The 18,021-nt window shown below is 50.7% G+C and overlaps 1 protein-coding gene across 1 annotated transcript in view; it reads right to left on the bottom strand.

Annotated features, from left to right (window-relative positions):
• Positions 1-18,021, bottom strand: part of CHCHD6 (coiled-coil-helix-coiled-coil-helix domain containing 6) — a 199,877-nt gene that overhangs the window by 159,061 nt on the left and 22,795 nt on the right. The window contains exons 3-4 of the mRNA XM_049766546.1: positions 14,296-14,365; positions 12,431-12,572 (exon numbers count right to left, since the gene is read on the bottom strand). Of these exons, the coding sequence (XP_049622503.1) occupies positions 12,431-12,572; positions 14,296-14,365 (212 nt within the window). The remainder of the gene's footprint in view (positions 1-12,430; positions 12,573-14,295; positions 14,366-18,021) is intronic.

Raw genomic sequence — 18,021 nt, 5'->3', positions numbered from 1 at the left:
GTGCTCTGTCTTGCACACACCCAACCTGGGATTGTCCCTGGCATTCTATATGATCCTGAGCCCACCAAGAGTAATTCTCGGGTGCAAAGTCAGGAGTAGCCCCTGTGCATCAGTGGATATAACCCAAACCCAAATAAAAACAACAACAACAACAAAATAAACCCCACCATCAACCCTGTACGGTTCCCCAGCACGTTCAAAAGTCACTCCTGAGCTCCAGATGTGGCCCCCAAACCAAACTAGGTGTCCTTCCTAGTGCCCTGAAAAACCCAAGTCTGTTCTGGCCAGAGAATCCTGGAAGAGGCTGTTATGTCTCAAGGAACAGACACAAGAATCGAGCACAGAGCAATGCAAGCCTGTGAATATTCGAAAGCAAAAACCATAGTGTTCAAAGATATGCTATGACACTACTCTACCAAGGAAGGGAGAAAAGTCCTACAAGGCAGGGAAAAGGACAAGACCTAGTATGGCCCTTCTCTCCCTTAGACTGGGAGACAAACACACCCCGGCCCCCCACGCCACACACACACACTTCAGGAGGGTCTCACTGGGGGCAGCCCAGGGCACCAACCGCCAGTGGTCAGCCGCATGCTGCTGCCCCAAGAGGTCAGAGCCAGGCCTGCGACAGACTAGAGCGGGAGTCCCAAAGGAATTTCATCGATTCCTCATTAGCATGGGAGAGCTGCCGGCCCACCTGTTAGAAGGACTTCCAGTTTATGGTGACAGATGGGGCAGTGTGCTAATGGGCTGGCTGTAACTGGGATGCAGGCAAGTTCAGGCTCATTGCGAAGGGAATTAGCATGAAGGCTGGGTGGCTCTGCTGACTCAAGGGAGGGTTTGCGAGCAAGCTGGGGGTGCAGGGGACGATGAGCCCTGTGTCATCGATGGCCAGGGCGGCCTTCCAGCAAGTCTCTAGCATCAGGGACTTCAGTCCTTCTCTTCCTTCTCCACTGCCTCCTTCATCTCCTTCTGATCCTACTTCCAGGGAGGATCCCCAGTCCATTTGACCTGCTAGAAAAGAGCCCCCTGGTGCTGTGGACATATGGCAGGGAAGAACTCCATGTCCTGCCATGTCCAGCATCCCAGCTGGCCATCCTCAGAACAGACATGTAGGAATCCTGGAAGGCCAAATGAGACCAAGACGGGTGGTAGAGAAAACTATACAAATCTCCCTTAGTGTGTTCTCAAACACTTCGCAAACAGAAGACTGTGCCCCAGAACCCAAGGGTAACCCCTCTGTCCAGATGAGGCCTTGCTAAGAGAGCACTCAGGTGAGATGCGGTCACCTTTCTGGACTCAGAGGCACTGAATTCTTTGAACCCCACTCAGCCAGGGAGCTGAGGACACTGCTGGGAAGGGGAGATCCAGCAGCCAGAGAGACAGAAGCAGAGCCCGCCAGCTCCCATCCAGAGCCAACAAATGCCCTGATCACTGCAAGACCCTGGCCTTGCAGGTGGGCCCCTCATGTTCCCCTTGCAGATGAGACCCCAAACCGAAGACTGAGGCCCCATGAGGAGCACTGGAGGAGGGACAATGAATGAGCCGAAAGGGAATGAAAAGAGCTGCAAGGCAGAGACAGCTGGAAGAGAAATCAGTGTCCACTCCTAAAGTGACCTGGTCCGTGTGAGAATAGCTCAGGATACAATCCAGACAGAAATAAAGAGCCTCCAGTCTCCTGATGCCCCCCCACCCTGATCTGGCCAGTTGACAATGATTTAATAAGAGATCATGAGTGGCCAAACCCCCTCCTCCTCTGGACTGAAGATTGGGGAGAACCAAGAAAGGGGGAAGGAAGAAGAAAGCCAACCCACCAGGTCTTGCTGCCTCGCTAACAGCCCGCTCCTCCCGTCACAAACCTCTCTGGAAGAGGTTAAGCACACAAAAGGCTCTCGGAGGCACCGGGCCGCACAGCTGCTTGAAATTCTGCGCGTGTGCTGGGCGGTGCACTTCTATTAATGTCCAGTGTGTGTCGGCGGGAAGATAAGGTGCTGACATCGTGTCCGACCAGTCAGCTAGAGAATGGGCCCCATGTTCGACATTGTCTGACACTTGGGAGCCCCAAGAACAGAGGCGCTTCTCTGCTGATCCTGCTGCCATGTGTCACAGTCCAACTACCAAGCCATGGAAGGGTGCTGGGAAAGGGCTGGGAGCCATAGATACAGGACAGGGCCAAGGTAGGAAGGGTGGGTGTGCAGTGAGGCCAGCCCTTGCAGAGCAAGAGCAAAAGGTTGCGAAGGGCTCAGTGAGAAAGGGCGCAGTGGAGGGGCAAGAATCCAGAGGTATGAGGAGATGGTGTGGCCAGTAACAAGTGGGGCTCACATGGGGACAAGCTCAAAAAGCTCAAGGGAGCCCAGTGGCCACCTAGACATGCACTTCTCCAAGGCCATGTACAGATACAGTCAACCTGGCCTCCCATTGCCCCCCCTCCCCAGAAATCCTAGACCAGTCCCAGAAAATTCAAGGCCAGAGCTCACTGGTACCCAATATACTCCAAGGGAAGAGACTTTCAAATGTGAGGAGCCCCTACTCTGCCAAGACTGAGTGTGACAGAGAGGTTCCTTCTCCTGTCTGCCTCGGCCATCCCAGTCTTCATAAAAATTTCTCATCAGAGACCAAGAGGGAGCCCCCAAAGCACAAAGGCTCCATGTTTGGACTGGCCATGCATGAGATCCGTGCCTTGCAGCAGGCAGAAAAGGTCTGCTTTGGAGGAAGAGGCCCAGGCAGACGGGCAGGGAAGCTTGCAATGGCCCACGTGGCTATAGTGACAGGAGCTGCCTGTGGAGGTCCCTGCTGTGCTCCAGGTCGCAGAGACCAGCCCTGGTGACAGGTCCCCAAGCAGAATCCTTCTACAGCTCTTCCTTGTCTCAACCATGATGGGGAGACAACAGAGGGAACCAAGGCCCAGTTCAAATCACAGCTTTCCCACCTCCCCATGACACACCCACTAAGTGGGATCCCTCTGGAAGAACAGTGCCCTGGGAAAGGTTCTGGGTCTTCCTCCTTCCTCTACCCTGGAATGGTGTGGGATCAAAAGCACAAGTGCCAGCCTGCAACCATGAGACGCTGGGGGAATGGGACAGGATATGAGGACATGAGAGCCTTCCCGGCACACTACACCACCACCACCCCCCCCCCAATGCTTTCTGTTTGGGGAGATAAATGCACCTCTAGGCCCCAGCAGCAACCAATGCTGCTGGGGCTTCTACTCCTCAGAGCACTAATCTTTCCTTGAGAACCACAGGGCATGGGCCAGAGCACAGAACTCCGAAAAGGCACAGAAGAGCAGAGGCAGCTGGGTCGGGGGACTCAAGACTTCTTCTGCCTTCTGGCAGCATTACTCACCCCTTACCTTGTCAGTAGGCCGAGAGGGCAGACACAGCTGTTCCACCTCCTTTCACTGAAATCAGCAGAAAGGCAGCACCCCCAAGGACACAGGATTCAGCCCAGAAACAGAAATACTGAAGAACCAGGCCCTCCCTATTCCCCGGGCCAGCTCCCACCCTGTTCTCTTATCCTTCTCCCCCAGGCCCCTTCACTTTCTCCACTCTCCCCCACTTTCCCTCACTCCCTGACATTCCCTTACTCTCCCTCACCCTTGTTCTCCCTCACTCCCTCACTCCTCCACTCTCCCCCACTCTCTCTGTTCTCCCTCTATTGGAGCATGAAGTACCCTCAAACACTGCAGAATGCCATAGTGGGTGCAGGGTAGGCACCTCAGAGGAAGGGATCCACACCACATGGCTCCAGCATGAGGGGCCGTACAGTTCTGAGACAGGTTCCTGCAGTTTGAGGCACGAGCACAGCCCAATGAGACCAATTCTCACCCCGAAAGGCCAAAAGAGCCTCAGCGAGGTGCCAGCTTGCACCAGGACCCAGGCAGGGGTCTGCAAGATGCCACCTGCTTTCTCCATGCTCAGGCTCCACTCAGCCCAGCCAGGCGGGCTTTTCCAAGGCAGCTGGCAGCTCAGAACCCCAGGGACCCACTCGACGCAGTGAGGCCAAGGAGCCTGGCTGAGGAGAAAACGCTTCCTTCACAGTTCTCTCCAGATCCAACCCAGCTGTCAGCCTCTTTAGCTCATCCCTGGTGCTCACAGACATTTTCGTAGACATGCGATCTGCTAATTACAAGCAATGACACCAGGAATGGAGCTGCAATCAGCCATTTGCCTAACAAAGTTAGTGGCTAATGAGGATTCCCAGCTCTTGTCAGCACACGGCAGAGGTCACCTGAGCTGGGACAGAGAAGCCAAGACAGCTGCAGATGCGTGAGGCAGGGACGGAGGGCAACGGCGCGTCCGGGGGGGCTGCCCAAGCAACAAAATCCTCTTGACACACCGCCGCCGTCAAGGAAAGGGCATTCAAAGCCTACCTTGTACCTCCAAAAGTGCTGGACTTTCCCCCTCAGGCAGAGCCTCTCCAGTGCCCTGGGAGATGACACCTCAGCATTCTAGCCAGGAAGTAGTTCATGGAGGGAGGCTCTTGGAATGGGGCAAGGGAGCCCAGTCCCTTGAAAGTCCCCACTTTCTAGATCACACACTTGTAGATCACAGAGATTATGCAGAATCCTGTCCGATGAGTCGCAGGGGCCCCATCCTGTGAACCTTGGACCGAGTCCCATGAGCTCTGGCCTCTTTGACTCAGGAATTCTTTCAACCCTAACTACTAGTGAGCTGAGGGGTACCCCAACATCACCATCACACTTGCTCTAGTAACAGCCTCTCAAACCGACCTCCGCCAAGCCTGCACATGGGGTCCCTCCCAGGTATGGTGCCATGACAGCAGTCTCCTTCGCCTGGTACTGGACAAAGAGCAAAGCACCCACCTTCTGTCCAGACCACGGTGGACAGCGAGCTGTCCTTGAGAGAGGGGGGGACACATTGCCTGCACTGACCACGGGGGCCTACTCATCAGCAAACGCCCTGTATTCCTTAGAGGCTGCCAGGAGAAAGGGCTGGGAATCTCCTAAGGTTACTGGCTCTATGGCTGCCTAGCATCACAGGATCATGCCCGGTACCTGGACTCACATGCCATGGTGCCCACACAGCAGGGAAGAACCCACTCATTTCTGATGTGAGATGTGAACACACATTTCACTAGCCTCGTGGTCATCTCAGGGCCATGCTGGCTGGGAAGATAAGGGATGGACAGGGAGTGGAGATGGCAGGCAGAGAGCAAATCTTAGTCTCCCCAGCAGTGAAGCACACATAGGAAGCTCTGCTGGAGAGCAGTCCTGGACAGACAAAGCACTCCTGCCCAACTCACTGCCCTGGAAGAACATGAGCACAGTCCTGAGCTCCTGAATGTCAGGATCTTGTTGCTCCAGAGAGATGGCACATGCTTTGCACACAGGACACCCAGGCTTGCTCCCTGGTGCCAACACATGGTGTCCAAAGCACCACTGGAAGTAACTGCAGGACACTGAGACCAAAACAAGCCCCACATACAACCAAAACTCAAAAATTAAAATGACATGCTCTGAAAGGAACTTCATAAGCTCTTGCTGGTGGGCCTTATATGACCAACCTGGACACAGAGGCCATGATTGAGCCAGGTTTGCTCCTCGCACCATCCACAGCTTGTATGAAACATGAGAAATAGGAAGAAGACTTGCTTCTCGGTGTGCAGACAGCAGAAAGGATTGTTGGACTATTTTCTGTATATGGTCCTTTTCCTTTCTCCAGGAAGTGTCACATCCTATAACTACCGGGCTAGGTTATTTGACCTTAATAAGGAAGTAATCCCAGAGGCGCCTGGCAGAGGCGGTCAAGGCCTCCAACCAAACACTGCAGCTGTCGGAAACAATGAAATGCTGTGAATGGGATCGAGCGGGTCAGCTGTGGGCAGGGGCCCTTAGCCTTGGCTTATGGAGCAGGGCAGGCCAGTGGAGGACCTAGAGGGTTGCACTCAGACATGGAGGAGGAGGCTGGTCACACTGTTGTGCCTTCCTTGTCTTATACGTTGGGGCACAAAGGATGCTTCATGCTTCAACTCAGAGTCAAAAAAAGAGGATGAGGAAATAAACCTGGTTGGTTGTGACAGTTCTCTTCCTCAACTACTTTATTTAAAGGACTTGGGGCCTAGCAAGAGAACTACATGAGACCCTGAAGCACACTGAGAGATAGACAGAGAACTTAAGAGGCAAGACATTCCCACTGGTCTCCAGGCCCCTCATGGGCAGCTGAAGCAGAGAGTGGAGGGGGGACAGAAAGAAGCACCTGGGTGCAAGCCACAGGGCCCACCTGGATTCCCAGCCAGGCTGCATAGCAAAAGTAGTCCAAGGAGAGTTCAGTGGAAGTTCCCAAAACTCCTCACAGAGCCCAACAGGCTGACTCAGGTACAAAAGCCCCCCTGTTGAACCCCGGCCACTCACAGGGCCTATGGCTGATACACAGTAGTAAAAGTGGAAAAATTAAAGTCTCTTTGGGGTGACTCAGCATGGTGATTCAGTTAGTGACAGTGACCTCTGTAACTCAGAGACTCCAAGAACAAGAAAAAAAAAAGTTGTGAAAGAGGGTTGCTGACAGTGATGGTGATTAAGTCTCCAATTAACAGAAAAGCATTGTGCTAGACACATAAAACTAACATAAAGTTTGGGCCAGAGCCATAGCACAGCAGGTAGGGCACTTGTCTTACTGCATGCAGTAGGGTTCCATCTCCAGCATCCCATATGGTCCCCAGAGCCCACCAGGAGTGATTCTCAGGGGTCACTCCTAATAGTGGTGCTGAGGGACCCTAGACAGGGCTGGGGATGAAACTTGAACCAGCTGCAAGCAAGACAAACCGGTTCTCCAGCATCTACATTTGGCTTTTACTTTTGGGGTGCTGGGAATCAAACCCAGGTCTTCTGTACATTTACCACTCAGCCGCATCCTCAGTAAGAAAGCAAGAGTGGTTATTACATTTTTCAGAGTAGTAAAAACCACAACAAATAAAATGAGACAGGGACCATATGTGACCTGCAAAAAGTCTGAATTATTTACTATCTGGCTCTTTACAGAGAAAATTTACCAACCCTGATTTAACCTAGGAAAAAAAAATTCTTTTTTCTAAATAAAAGATAAAAATCTAAAACCCCATGAGACTCAGGGAATCTAAGGGGCTCTAGAGGTCAGATCTTACAGTCTAGATAGAGCTTTCCCCACAGGCCTCAAGATCTCTATCTGGAGCTCACAGAGGAAGATAAGGACAGGACCACACCCCAGGACATAAAACAAATCGCTGCCACAGGCCTCAGCCATCCCCTTTCACACTTTCTGCTTCCTGGCCACAGGCTCTGTCACCAAGGTTATTTCCAGCCCTATTCCAGGCAAGCTAAATCCAAAGTCCAAGCAAGAGACTCTGAGATAAGGAAATTCTTTCTAGATGATACCAGCTACCATCACACACACACACACACACACACACACACACACACACACACACACACACACACACACACACACACACTTTCTATTGTATTCAAAATTCAACCGGTTACACACACACACACACACACACACACACACAGAGGCTTTCTATTGTATTCAAAATTCAGCCCAGTTAGTAGAAGGTGATAGTGTGACTGACTGAAGAAGGCTAAACCCTCTCAACCTTTTGACTGAAAGAAGGCTAAGCCCTCAAGCAGATCCTGACACAGCTCCAAGACTCCAAGGATTTTCCAGAGGACAACAGAGTGTTCTGCAAACCCCCAATGGGTTGGGAGTCACTGGAAACCATATTGGGTTTATAAAAATGCAAGTGTCTGTCCCATCCATACCTACTCAGAGGGAATAGAGGAAAGATTGAGGTCAAAGGCCAATGACTTCACAACCTGATTATGATGTCTTCTACACAGATACCAACTACTCAGATGCCTACTACAGATAATACTCAGGTGCCTATTACATAATAGAACTACTCAAATGTCTACTACTAGGGTGACTATTATGCAGACAATATGCCTATTCCACAGATACCTACTATTCAGATGTCTATTCCACAGATGCCTTCTAGTCAGATGCCTTCTACACAGATATCTACTACTCAAATGCCTACAACTTAGGTGCCTACCATAACATAGCTACTACTTCTTCTAAACAAGTGCCTATATCCAGATGCCTACTATTCTGATTCCTACTAGTGCAGGCAGAAAAATGGCAGAAGGGATTGGTAAAGTACTTTGGAGAAAACTGTCTAAAATCGGAACCAGCCCACAAAGGCATGGAGGCCTTTGATACAAAAGACCCAACTCAGGAACCCAGAAAGACTGAGATGCAAAATTCCAGGCCAGGTGCCAGGAGGCTGTTAGAGGAGAGATGGCAGGACCCCTAGGGAGAAGAGGCTCCACCTCCACCATCAACTGCTCCAAACCCACCCACCCCCTTGGCAACCACCCTAGCAACATACTGCAGAAGGGTAGTTTGGGGAAAGCATATATAAACTAACTTGGAACAAAAGAAGAATGCTTATGTATTGCTTGCATGAATGTGTGAATTGCTAGCATACATATTCCTGGTGTCCATTCTGTTTAGGCACATGATATCCAAATATGACCCCCTTGAGATATGTAAGTTGGTCTCTTTCTACTCAGGAAAAGTCCGAGTTCTCTTTTCAGCATGCACCTTAACTTACCTCCTTTTATTTCCCAGTAAACTAGTTATATGTCACACTATTCATCTACTAAAATCTTTTCAGTGAGAGTAAGGCCTTGGTAAGATTGGGAGTAATTTTCCTTTCCTGCAAGGAGCAATTCATTGCTCCAGCCTGGACCCACAGCTCCCTAGTCATCAGTTGACAAGGATCATCTCTTAAGCACAGAACCATGGACTTCAGGCACAGTTTGAAAGCTACCTCATGGGGCTGGTGGGATATAAGTGTCCGTGCAGTGCAGAGGCTCAGAGCAGACTTTCACCAGTGCTAAATCTCCCAAATGCTTTCCAGAATGGCAGTTGGATAGAGAGAGAGAACAATGGATTTCCTTCTCGAGGCTACTTCTTCTCCCCCCACCACCACTTTACACAAGTCACCTGAGGAAACTCCACCTGCAAGATTACTACTCAGATACCTACTACTCAGAATTTACTGTCTCTGCACTCAGAGATCACTCCTAGTGCTAGGGGACCAAAATGTAGTGCCTGGGATCAAACCTGGAATGGCCGGCCATATGCAAAAGAAAGTGCCTTACTCCACTGTACTATTGTTCTAGCATCAAGGACTATGAATCTGAAATAGGGATAGTGAAGAAGAAAGGGTCCAAAACGAACCCAACCAAGTTTCCACCTCACTCACCATTGCAGAAAACTACAATTCAGAAATTTTCAAGTCCCTTCAACCTTTTCCTCAAATCCAGACTGGAGACAGACCATGTAGTCATGATGGAGTACCTGAACAGACAGACCAAACCACAGAATCAGAGCAGAGAGCAAAAGGAGGATGGTACTGAGGCAGGCCCTTCGGCTGGATGGGGTTCCCAAGGAGAAACACTTGCCCAGCAAGAAAGGACTAGAGAGGATCCTCCCCATCTGTGACACAGGCCTATTCTTTAAACAATATAGTTGGAGAGAGGAAGGCGAGGGAAAGGAGGAGGTAAGAAAAGGGAGGAAAGGAGTAGGATAGTGAGAAGAAGAAAGTTAAGTGTATCTGATGTCCAACAGGCAGGTGACCCCTTGCACAGAAGAAAGCTTCTACCTTTATTGCCTCAGCCCCTGGCTCTGTCAGTAGACACAGCCCTGCAAACCCTGGGTTCTTCTTTCACTTCAGGAAGTTGCCATTCCAAACTTTCTCCCCTATGTAAAGGGAAGCCCCCCTCACACAGGCTCTAGGAATTCTCCAGCCTGTGAGGGACCAGAACATGCAAATGAAAAAACAAAACAAAACAAAAAAAAAAAACCAACCAACAGGCAACAGCTAGTGTTGTCACACTAAAGGAAGGTGGTGGATCTTCAGCTAACAGAAGCAGCTGTGAAAATGATCCCCTTTCCTTGCCATTAGTTTTATGAGCCTTTCCCTAAGTCCCAAAGTTCAAAGTGCCAAAGTTGAGTCACCCCTTCATACAGAAGGGTGAGGAAACTCAATATTGTCAAAGACAAGGCTCTTGAGAAGCCAGAAGAAGGCCCAGAGCAAGGTCAGAGCTGGCACACAGCGTGCTATCCAAGAAAGGCATCCAGGACAAGAGCAGCCAGCTCAGGCTGCCTTGGGGTCTAAATCTTTCGTTCTTGGTCTAGACCCTCCTCTGTTCACTGTATAGGTTCTATCGTGTCTCTGACAAAGGTACTTCTAGCCCAGTGACCCCAATGGGAGCTGCTCTAGGCTCAGTGGGCACCAAGGTGAAGCCTAGAACCCCACTGCTACCATGTCCCCTCTGCTTGGTCCATCCAACATGGGTGGTGCTACTCCCAACCAAAGCACCGAAAACAGCAGGCCAAGCTGCCAGCCTCACTTAGGGGCACAGACAGTGAGTGCATGTGCGTGGCCCATGCTCCAAAGGACAGACACAGCCTGGGAAGAGGCAGTAACTCCTAGCTCCACTCAGTTGCTTAGTCCTCTTCACTTACTCACTGAGGATACCTGGAAAGGGGTGCACTGCCCAGATCCTAGACACAGCATAGTCAAGAGGAGAGTTCTAGTTCCCAAAGAAGCTGTACCCTGGAAAGGCCATCTCACCATAACAACCCACAAGAAAAGAGGGGAGTGGCACTTATGATGCAGGGAAGGCCTGCAAATACCACCTCAGAGTGGAGGATGGCCATGACCTCATTACTCCCTCAGACCTGGGAGGCACTAGTCACACAATGATGGGGGAAGACAATGAATTGGGCCCCTTGAAGCAAAAGTCCACACAGCTGTGCTGCAGGTGGCCACTGGGCAGCCATAGAGGCGAAGTCCTACCCTTTGCAGATGACCACAGAAAACGAGGAGTTCCTGAAGTGAACACCCACATAAGAATGCACAAGCAGGGCTACCACCCCCAAGAGAGACCACACATTCCTGCCGCATCTGTGGGTCCAGGTTCCAGTTGTCCACAAAGGCCACATTAGTGGTCCTTCCTCCTCCCCACATGGTCACTGAGCTACATGGATAAAGAAGGAGAGCATGCTGGGATCAGGGATTGTGTCTGGCTGTTTGTCTCCGTCTCAATTCAGGGTTCTAGATGTACCATCAGATCACATCTTTCACTTCTCCATATGTTTCAAAGCATGCTACCATCTCCAAACACTGGGCTCCTCAGGGACTGAGTCTGCAGTGTCCCAAGTTCTCTGTCTGAGTCTCCCCCCATGCAGTTGCAGGCGCTCAGCCTTCTTAGCCGCTCCCTCAGCATGAAGGCTACGTGGCTCTCAAGGCTGGAATCACATTCGCTGAGCCCAAGGCTCCAAGTCCCCAGACGTATTATCTTGAAAACTGTCTCCCCAGCAGACGCACACTTCCCGGGGTGAGGTGTCCACAGAGAGTTCCCAGGGGGCCCAGACTAATTGGCATCCCATATCCAGCCATGGCTAATGGAGCCTCCGAGCAGAGCTGTCTTCAGGAATGGCACCATGGAAAAGGCCAGTGGGACCAATCTCCCGCTCCTAGCTCATGCCAGCACACACCTTCCAGCAGGGCAAGGCTGCTCAGGCTTTCTGGGACTACCATCTCTGCAGGAGACAAACCAACATGGCCAGCAGCAACCTGGCTGGCAATCCTACTTCTGTCTGGATGCCCACACCTTCCCCCACACTTGTACCAGAGCTCCCATCAGTGCTGGCCACCCTGGCCCCTCTGCCAAGGCCAGATCCTGTACCCACTCATATCAGTGAGTGGCTTCGGACAAGAGTGCCCCACACCCAGACCAGTCCCGCCTACCCTGATGCAGCTTAAGTGTGGGGCCAGGCCCCTGGCAAGAGAAGATGTGGGATCCCTGTTGCCAGTATAAGCCGCCAAATCTGCCAACTTGACTCTGCGCACTCGCTGGGAATGGAGCCTCTATGGATAGTGGGAAACTGCAGCCTCACAGCTGCCATCAGCCCAGAGATACAACAGTGGCACAGTGACCAAGTGCTTTCAAGACCTGCCAGGCACACGCCTGGTCCTGGACAGGCAACACAGCCTCTGCCCCCTGGGCAATTCCTTATGCCAAGGCTCCCCAAGCTGCCGACATGGCTCACTGAGGCAGATGGGGTGAGCACCCAGGCTAGTTTCCCACAGTGGCTGCAGGTCTATGCCTCAGTCCTCTGCTTTTACCACCCTACAGTACCTCAGAGCACATGGAATGAATGATCCAGTCCTTCCTACAGATACCTGCCACCTGCAAGACCTGCACTCCCAGAGCCCCACAGAGACAGAGCCAAGCTGACAGAGCTCAGCTCGGGTCACATTTCCCTCACAGAGGGGAAGCTGATGACATGCATGAGACAGCCTGAGGCCCCCAGGCGAGGCTGTGGGGGCTCCACTGCTAGGGCTGGCCTGCACTCACCAGCGACATGGACTTCTGCTGCTTGGAATCACCGCCCTCACCCTTCTGCAGGGATGCGCGCCGCTGCTTCCGGCCTGCCTCGCTCTCTTCCTTGGCCAGCTGGAACAGTTCGTCCTGGAAGGTGGCCTGCTCCTGCTTATACCTGTGCCAGGAGAGAGAAAGGGAAGGAGCAGATGCTGATGGCAGGACTGGCAGAAGGTCACCAGGAAGCTTGGCATGGGTCAGCAACCTGGGATGAGCCTCAAACAGGCTGGTGAGAAGCCAAGCTGCCCTGTGTTAGGTGAGACTCAGGGGCTGGGGTACAGTGGGAGGGGGCAGAAGCAGCCTTTGTTGGGATAATCACTTTAGTGTGCAACTACCCCCTGACCTATTTCTAGCCCGGTACAATAATTCCAGAGAGAAGAGCAAGTTAATCGTTCTAAGATGCTCACAGCAAGATCATTTATTACAATGTGAAAAAATGTCAACAACTTAAATGTCTAAAGTAAGGCAAATAGGGTATATCATAGGATGGCAACAATATTTTATCACATTCCAAAAATGTGCTCTTTGATTTATCTGTAGGGAGAACTTTAAAAATGGAGGACCACAGGGCTGGAGCGATAATACAGCAGGTAGGGCGCTTGCCTTGCATGTGGCCACCCTAGGCTCAATACCCAGCATTCCATATGGTAACCCTGAGTACTGCCAGAAGTGTTCCTTGGATACAGAGCCAGGAGTAAGCTCTGAGCACCTCCAGGTGTGGTCCAAAAACCAAATTTTTAAAATTAACAATAAAAAATGGAGAACCATAAATCATATGTCTAACAATAAAAGTTTACGAAACAAATGCAACAAACAAAAATGTAATTATAAAACTAGGTGAAAAAGGTAAGATGATAAAATCACAGAGAAAATATACCTAGCTTAAGGGAGAAAAGGACATTTGGAAGAAATAAAGCATTACAGAAGGTGACCTTGGGGGTTATCATAAGACTTAATAGCCCTACCAACTTTTCAACTGGTGTAATTTCTGGACTACTCCATCCGTTTATAGTTCATCTGGTATCCGTATAAGCATGTATTGCCTGAATGGTTTTCAAATGTAAAAGGGATAACAACAAATGTTAGCTTTTCTTGGGAGGGCCTTTGTTAAGAAACGAATGTGGATGTTAACCCAGGACTAAAACAGGTAGACATGGCTAGCTGGGGCTGCCTCCGCAAACTCCAAGCTATGTCTCTGGCCCACTGGACACAAAAAGCAAAGTCCCCAAGGGTGCTGAAGTGTGGGCCTTAAGGAGTATCCCCTAGAATGCTGTATGCCAGGTGGGGCTCCTGGGCTCCCTACACTGCTATGGCCACAGAGTCCACCATAGGCTCCTCAGAAGGATGACTTTCAGGGGCCACATGGAGCTGGTGAGGCACAAGCCCAGGGCATCATAGCATACATCTAGGTGGGCACTGTGCTTTGACCATGGAGGAGCAAAGTGGCAAAGTAGAGTGGCAGCCAGGCCCTGAGCAGAGGTGTGGCCTGCTTCCTGGGAATGACCTGCACTGACCAGAGGCCACCAATATCCAGGAGTCAGCCCACCAGGGCAGTCTTAGAGCCCTACAAGACTACTACAGCACCCCACCTAGGGTTACCCTCTCCCCCACCACCTGCATATAGGCATGAAGGTACCCATTGAGTCATCTCATCCTTCTGGACTCCTCAAAGAGAGTGTTGAAGAGGTTTGAAGAACTCCTGCAGCTAATCCCCCCGCCCATGCTCCTTTAGGGGCTCTAAGGATTATTGCCACATCTTATCTCAGGCTTGCCAGGCAGCCTACATGAAATGCAAGAGGCGACAAGGAAGGAAGCATGTGCTCAGCAGGTGCAAGGCTCACCTCTTAAACTCCTCCTCGGCCCCTGAAGGATGCTGCCCGCCATGGGGCTCGGCTTTGGGCGATCTGGAGCCTGCAGTGAGGAAAGAGACCGTCAGCAGCGCCTACCAGCAATGGGAGCCAAGGGACCACTTGGATGGGCTCCAGACACACCCCAAATCCAGGAGACCCAAGCAGGTGGGAGGGCAGCGTCCAGAGGCTTCTGCGCCCACACTCTGCCACCTGAACACACAGTCCAACTCTCAGTCACCCTCTAAACATAGGAGCCAAAGGGAAGGCAAGCTTTGCTTTCCAGAGAAGCCTGGAGAGAGGGGAGAGAACCTACCCCACATCTTCTTTACTTTGACACCCATCCTCCAGATTTCGAATCTATCATGTGGCGAGCATCCCTTTCCCCTGGTAGATGTGAACTTGTCTCCCCGCCGGGGCTGCAAGGCTCCTAAGTTACAGGCCTACCTTCACTCGGCCGCAAATCCACCAAATCCAGTCCCATTGAGCCCTGCCATAATGCCTGACCCTCCATCCCTCCAAATCACCATGAACCTTAGCCCAAATTAAAGCACTTCCAGGAGGCCTCATGAATGCAACCTTGTCCCAGCACAAGTGGAACAGCTGCAATGAGGGAGGTTCACAATGACCACTAAGAGAAGCAAGCTGAGCAAAAGACATGAGTGCAGGGGTGTGGGTCCACCTCCAAGGGCGTGGCAATACACTCAACCTTCAAGTCAGCACCCAAACTTTCATCTGCAGACCAGATCTCAGAATGAGGAGCCCAGGGCTGAGCCTACTGGGGGTGGCAGCCAAAACCCTATTCCCATATCAGCATCACCCCAGCCATAAGAGCACCCTCCTTGGACAATGACTGATGTTGCCCATGATTTATTCATATAAAATAGCTTCATGGGGGGCCGGAGAGATAGCATGGAGGTAAGGCATTTGCGTTTCATGCAGAAGGTCATTGCTTCGAATCCCAGCACCCATATGGTCTCAAGAGCCTGCCAGGAGCGATTTCTGAGCATGGAGCCAGGAATGGCCCCTGAGCGCTGCTGGGTGTGACCCAAAAACCAAAAAAAAAAAAAAAAAAAAGCTTCATGAAGCAAAGGTCTACCACCTAGCAGGCTCGGGTGTCAAATCTGGATTGGCCACATGCAAAGCAAACACCCTACCCGCTGTACTATTGTTCTGGTCCTTGTAGTTTTTATAGGCACAAAATCACCTATCCACCATGAAGAAATCATGGCACAAAATCACCTATCAACCACCTACTCTTCTGCCTCTCACAAAGGAGCCTGTCTATCCCTTTCCATCAGACCACTACTCCCTTGGTCTCTAAGCATTTACCATGTTTCTGGATCCAGGAATCAAATGTGTGTCGGAACAAGGAACCAAACTCTGGACCTTATACATGCAAGGCAAGTTACTGGTTACATCTCTCTTGGTCCCTAATGAGTATGTATCTTTGTTTACTAGTAATGCCAGCATCTGATCATGTCCACAGCCATTGGTGAACATTTTCTAGAGGGTTCTCTTAAAGATTTGGAAGAACTCTGCATACCTTAAAGTGACTGATTCTCTAAACTATTACTAATACTCTTAGACCTTAGCCACGCTACACACACATCCACATTTTAGTCACAGTCTCCAAGGTCGGAAAATATCACATGCAGTAATATATATATATATATATATATATATATATATATATATATATATATATATATATATATATATATATGTTTGGAGAGAGCCCCATGCTGATAGATTATTATCATTGCCATGCTCTATTAAGAGTTACCATGAATTTCTTGTGCCTACTTTCAGACTTTATTACTGATGTAGACTCATTGGATAAAGCACAGCAGATGTCAGGTTCAGTATTACCCAGTTTCCGGCATCCACTGTCCATACTCCTAGTGGTTGGGGTTGGGGGGGTCAGGGGGAGCACATGAAACAGCATCTTCCCTTCATTTATTCTTCATTTTTCATTCATCTTTTTCTAAAGTGTCTCTGACAAGGAGTTAATTCTGATTTCTTCCTCTAACCATATTCTGTTCTGTCACTACAATAAATGCCAACATTGATTTTCAGAGTAAAAGCATCTTAAAATTAGGCAACTCCGAGACAGGCCATGTACGGCGACTATTTATCTGCATTCATAAACTCAAAACTCATCTGCACCCTTTCCACAATGAAGCACTTGGTCATGACTGAAAACCAAAGACAAATGAAGTGTGAGTCTTGCTTTTCCCACTGCTGAAGCCTTCCCAAACTGAAACAAATGATTCTTTTATCTCTCAGAGCTGAAGTCAATAGGTGTGAAAAAGAGGTAGGTAACTTCTCTTTCACGGCTTCCTTCCTCTCCCCAGTTAATCCTGGTTTACTGAAGTTCACTGGGTCATGGAGACTCTTCTGTATACCTTCCATCTGTCAGGGGTATTGCCTTGGCCACACAGGCTCCTGGGAAGGGACCAAGCTTCCAGGATGCACAATGGGGTAGGGAGTTCACAATTGCAGATGGAAGACAACACTGGGCAGGTGAACAGGAAAGTTGGAGGTACCCAGGTTGAGGACCACAAACAACACCTTCCCCTCCCCTAGGTGCAGTTCATCATTTCTGCTTCCGGCTCCCAAACAGGCAGCTTCTGGGCCACTGGACCACGGCTACATAATTCCCACGCCTAAAGCACCTCTCCACCAGTGGATCCCAGATCAAAAGTCACCTCCCCTGAAGTCTCTCCCACAGGGAATTAGTCTGCGCTGAGTAACACTGGGCCTCAGAGGTGCTTCTGGATGCTTCTGATGGTGCATCTGCTACCACCAGCATGGTGTGTGCAACTGGAGAGGGGCTCGGGTTACCCAAAGCAATGTGAACACCAATGCACAATTGCTGACTGGTAGTGCTGAGAATAGGCATCGCCCCTGCCTTCCCTTACCTCTCCCAATGATGGCCAGCAGGAGAGACAGCTGACAAATGGCAACTAGGACAGACACCCTGGGTGGGACCAAGCCCTCCACAAGGCCATGGGCCCCTAGGGCCAGCTGACGAAGTCCACTAGAGAGGAGACAGCTGAGGCCCAAGTCTCCAACATGGTCCATGAGGAACAGCAGCATCTCCCAGGACATCCCCTGTATCGCCCTCATGCCAGGCTCCTGACAGTCTCCTTTCTTCAGACCATTCTTGTTCTTTGCTTTTTGCCACCACGAAGAATAGCGCAGATTCCTTCCTTTGCCAGAAGTGACCCAAAGCACACAACAAATCTGCACATTACATGTAATCTGGACATGGAGAAGAGTAGCTCAGGGCAGTGCAACCTTTCTCCAAGCACAGGATACAGTGACCTGGGAGCCAAGCTGGAACAATATACGAAAGCTACAGCTCCCAACCCCCCAAAGCAGCCCTCACAGCCCCCAGACCTTCCTTGGGCCACACTAAGCAGTGCAGGATACCTCTCTCAAGGTTTATATCTGAGCTGACACACCTCACCTTTGGCCTCCTTTCTTTCTTCTGGGGTGAATGTGAGGGGAGTGAGTTCAGCCATATGCAGCAATGCTATGAGTCTATTCTTGGTGGGGCCCAGGATTCAACCAGGGTTGGCCTCATGCAAGGCAAGAGCTTTGCCCCCTGCAAAGGCTCTGAAGCTCTGGCCTCATTTCTGACTTTTGGAGAAATCCCACAGAGTGCACAGCCTAGCCTTCTGGGTAGCACTGCTGCTTTGTCGCCACTGCCCT

Source organism: Suncus etruscus, chromosome 20 (assembly GCF_024139225.1).
Source record: "Suncus etruscus isolate mSunEtr1 chromosome 20, mSunEtr1.pri.cur, whole genome shotgun sequence".
Taxonomy (NCBI): Eukaryota; Metazoa; Chordata; class Mammalia; order Eulipotyphla; family Soricidae; genus Suncus; species Suncus etruscus.
The sequence above is the reverse complement of the archived record's forward strand: the minus strand, read 5'-3'. Positions and strand labels throughout refer to the sequence as shown.